Below are 4,642 nucleotides of genomic sequence, written 5' to 3'. Positions count from 1 at the left end.
TCTGACTCTAAAGGACGCTCGTTGATAGGAGAAGGAAGGGGATAGGGAGCGGAGGGAAGGAAAGTGAGAGACTGGAGAAGGGGTTAACTGAAGTTGGAGGTCGACATAGATGCCATTGGATGGAGATTACGGAGATGGAATACAAGGTGTACTGCTCCAATATACAAATGGCCTCAACCTGGCAGTGCACGAGGCCACGGACAGACAGGTCAGTGTGGCAACAGAGTGTGGGATTGAAGAGGTCCTTGGTGTTAACAGAGCACAGATGTCATACGCAGAGTGACGGGAACAGACACTAAACGTGGGAAATGGCCAGCATAATCGGGCAGCGTTGAGGAAGAGCAATAATAATTTGGATTGATGAACTTTCGTTGCAGCTGGGAGGATGAAAGAAGGAGGGGGAGGGAAGGGAGAACCAAAGGGATGCAATAGAATGGTTAGGGAGAAAAGGGATGATTAGCCCAGGAGCAAAAGCAACAGGAGCTCCAACAGGACGAAGAATGGGCAGCACGGTCAGCGTAACGCTATAACTGCGCCAGAGACCCAGGTTCAAATCCCTCGCTATCGCTGAAGAGTTTGTACATTCTCCCTGTGGCTACGAGGGTTTCATCTGAGGGCTCAGATCTCATACCACCAATTAAAATGTACCAGGGGCTTGTAGGTGTTGTGGGCTAGATGGGCTTGTTACCGTGCAGTGTGTCTAAGTTTTAAAACATTTTAAAGTAGCAAAATGGTTGGTCTCAAGGATGTGAAACAGTCCGGAAATTGGAAATAGAAACAACTGACTAAATATGCTAAAAATAATCCACTGGAGGAACTCGCGAGTCAGGTGGGAAGAAAGGGTTGACGTTTCAGGCTGGAGCCAGAAGTTAAAAATGTTCATTTTCTGATATCGTGATATTGCTGCGACCTGCAGAATGGAGATATTTAGTCACGTGGTATGGGCATCAATACAAAACGGGGCATTTGTTCCCAGGGCTGTATCTCATCCAACAGCTGCAGCCTCTGCTACATCAGGGAGATGGAACACAGACTGACAAATTACTTCACTCTGTCCGCTGCAACAGCAAAGGATCCCCCAGTGGCCGCAACAGCAAGGATCCCCCAGTGGCCGCAACAGCAAGGATCCCCCCAGTGGCCGCAACAGCAAGGATCCCCCAGTGGCCGCAACAGCAAGGATCCCCCAGTGGCCGCAACAGCAAGGATCCCCCAGTGGCCGCAACAGCAAGGATCCCCCAGTGGCCGCAACAGCAAGGATCCCCCCAGTGGCCGCAACAGCAAGGATCCCCCAGTGACCAACTACTCTAATTCCACACCCTACCGCCACACTGACCTGTCTGTCCAAGGTCTCATGTACTGCCAAACTGAGGCCGCCGCAAGTTGGAAGAACTTCCATCAGTATCACTTTCTCCAATTTCCCCCTCCTCCGGTCTCTCTCTCTCCCTACCTCTCCTTTCCTCCAGCTCTTCACCTCTTTCCCTTCTCCTATCAGTGATCATCCCTTCTTATCCCTCTGCCCTCCCCCCATCATTTCTCAGCTTTTTCATCGTTCCCTCTCCCTGCCCCGTATTCACCTTTCACCTGTTAACCTGAGCTCCCCCCCTTTTCCCCTTCCTAACGTCACCTTTTTATCCAGGTGTCAACCTGCTTCTCCAGATTCCTGACGAAGGGTATCGGCCTGAAACGATGAGTGCCTTTTAACTCCTCTAGACGCTGCGGGATCTGCTGAGTTTCTCCAGAACTTCTGTGTATTGCTTCAGATTACATCATCCCACCATCCTCCCCCGCCCCCACCATCCTCCCCCGCCCCCACCATCCTCCCCCGCCCCCACCATCCTCCCCCGCCCCCACCATCCTCCCCCGCCCCCACCATCCTCCCCCGCCCCCACCATCCTCCCCCGCCCCCACCATCCTCCCCCGCCCCCACCATCCTCCCCCGCCCCCACCATCCTCCCCCGCCCCCACCATCCTCCCCCGCCCCCACCATCCTCCCCCGCCCCCACCATCCTCCCCCGCCCCCACCATCCTCCCCCGCCCCCACCATCCTCCCCCGCCCCCACCATCCTCCCCCGCCCCCACCATCCTCCCCCGCCCCCACCATCCTCCCCCGCCCCCACCATCCTCCCCCGCCCCCACCATCCTCCCCCGCCCCCACCATCCTCCCCCGCCCCCACCATCCTCCCCCGCCCCCACCATCCTCCCCCGCCCCCACCATCCTCCCCCGCCCCCACCATCCTCCCCCGCCCCCACCATCCTCCCCCGCCCCCACCATCCTCCCCCGCCCCCACCATCCTCCCCCGCCCCCACCATCCTCCCCCGCCCCCACCATCCTCCCCCGCCCCCACCATCCTCCCCCGCCCCCACCATCCTCCCCCGCCCCCACCATCCTCCCCCGCCCCCACCATCCTCCCCCGCCCCCACCATCCTCCCCCGCCCCCACCATCCTCCCCCGCCCCCACCATCCTCCCCCGCCCCCACCATCCTCCCCCGCCCCCACCATCCTCCCCCGCCCCCACCATCCTCCCCCGCCCCCACCATCCTCCCCTGTATAAAAATAGTACTTTTATCAACCCAATTTATCAAAGCTCAGTCATTTCAAGCCTGTATCACCTAGTTCAGGATTGCACACAAGACAAAGACAACTGGTGCTCCTGACCCCAGCATCACCTCAACTCAGTATGACTGAAGCTAAATGGTACGTGTAGAACCAGAGATTAAGTTACTCAGTAAAAGGTAAAACCTGCAGACACTGTATTTGTAGTTAAAAACACAGAAATTTTGGAGGAAATCAGCCAGTCCCGCTGCGCCCATAACAGGTAACGATATAAAAAGATCTTTTTAAATATTTATATTATCGACATTTTGGGCCTGAGCCCTTCTTGGAGGTATAAGGAAGCCGCCAAACACCAGCCTGCTTTTTGCTTATACCTGGAAGAAGGGCTCAGGCCCAAAATGTTGACACTACAAATTTTTAAAGCAATCTTTTTACATCGTTACCTCCTACGGACGCAGTGAGACCGGCTGTTTGTCCTCCAGCATTTCAGTGTGTTTAGTAAATGACTCGTGTCCATTTGCAGTCCACACGTGCAAACTAAGACTGGGCCTCTAGCATTTAAGCCAGTTTCTTGATCCAAAGGATGATGATCTCAATTAAAAAGAAACTGATGTTTTACAGAAAAATAGCACTCTACAGACCACCTTTCAATGCACTCGTACAAATGCTCCAGCAGGATATTTCTAGCGTATTACTGTGGAGTTCTTATTAATAAATCATAACTATTTTTGACTGCACGGAATTGGTATCAAAAGATCTCCACTAGATTATATACTTATGGTTGGATCCAGTCCAAGCCAGTTTAAACCAGTCTGAACACAGCTTCAAAGTCTGGAGCTCCCGGCTGCAGTATTCCTTCTCCAACACAGTCCATGAAATGAAGAAACTTACAGGGTCCAGAAGGTGGCCGATTCTCACGAGCCCGGTGCCCCAATGCGTGGGGCTCACTCAGTCCTCCAGTTCCCTTTTGAGGTTTTCAGGAGGGAACAGTAGATCCGCAGGTAACTCAAAGAGTTCCTCCTTCACTCGCACTGCCATGACTATAAGAGAACACAGGACAGGAGGAATCCTTTCAGTTCAGAGGCACCATGACCACGTTCGTTCACAGCCAGCTGCAGGAGGGTCACGGCTCACCTGCACAAGGTCCCGTCATCCCTGTGTGAGACGAGCCTTTCGACAAAACTGCTCGATGCTCACCAATGCAGTAAAGTGAGGAGGGGTGGCTGTGATGCTGGGAACAGTTGCCTCATGACAGCAAGTTCTGTCAAAGAAAGCATCTGAGGAGGCCCATTTCCTTGCAAGAACTGACATCATCGTTTTTTTAAAATGATCTGATCTTGTATTTAATTCCTCCGTCATTTCTCCTGATTAAATGTCAGAACCTTTTCAGTGACTCAGACTTCAGTCCCACACTCCTTCAACACTGGCATCTGCTCCACCTTCCAGTAACAACACGAAGCTGGAGAAACTCAGCAGGTTGAACAGTGAATTTCATACAGCAAAGATGAAGGGACAGAACCATCGTTTCGGGTTTGATCCCTTCATCAAGGTACGAGCAAAATGTAGGCAGGTGCCCAAACAAAATGGTAGAGGGGGATTGGCCAGGGGAGGATCACGGTCCCATAGGTGGATAAGGAGGGCATCAGCAAGCGGAGGAGGGGGAGGGGGAATGGCTCTGTGAATGGAGAGGGAAGGGCATGGATAACTTAAGGAAAGAAGACAGAGGGATGGGGAAGAGTGGGAGAATGGAGACTGAGCCAGCAGAAACCAGAGAAGCCGATATGAATGCCTTTCAGTTGGAGAGCACCCAGACGGAAAATCAAATGTTGTTTCTCCAATTTACGGGTCGTCTTAGTGGGACAGTACAGGGGCCCATGGAGAGACACAAGTATGGGAGTGGGGTGCGGAATTGAAGTGCTTGGCCATTGGAAGATCACTGTCAATGGAGCTGACAGAACAAAAGTGTTCAGTGAAGCTGCTATACCTTCCACTTCTCGATCGCCTCTTCCCATTTAACTACACACTTCAAGCCATGACGTTCTCTCCCTGACTTTTTCCACCTCCCTAGAGATGCCGATCGAAGAAATC

The 4,642-nt window shown here is 53.3% G+C and overlaps 1 protein-coding gene across 6 annotated transcripts in view; it reads right to left on the bottom strand.

Annotated features, from left to right (window-relative positions):
• LOC138748355 (lethal(3)malignant brain tumor-like protein 2) overlaps positions 1-4,642 on the bottom strand; it is a 96,276-nt gene that overhangs the window by 17,304 nt on the left and 74,330 nt on the right. For 3 of the 6 annotated variants that reach the window (XR_011347968.1, XR_011347970.1, XR_011347969.1), the window contains exon 21: positions 3,446-3,594. Coding sequence is in view for 3 of the 6 variants with exons in the window: in XM_069908398.1 (XP_069764499.1) it covers positions 3,503-3,594 (92 nt within the window). In the remaining 3 variants the exon portion in view is untranslated. Of the gene's footprint in view, positions 1-2,856; positions 3,595-4,642 lie in introns of those variants that run through there. The other 3 variants (XM_069908398.1, XM_069908399.1, XM_069908400.1) reach the window with 1 other exon arrangement.

This window comes from Narcine bancroftii, chromosome 13, assembly GCF_036971445.1.
Source record: "Narcine bancroftii isolate sNarBan1 chromosome 13, sNarBan1.hap1, whole genome shotgun sequence".
Taxonomy (NCBI): Eukaryota; Metazoa; Chordata; class Chondrichthyes; order Torpediniformes; family Narcinidae; genus Narcine; species Narcine bancroftii.
Note: the sequence above shows the minus strand (reverse complement) of the source record. Positions and strands in the feature narration are given on the sequence as shown.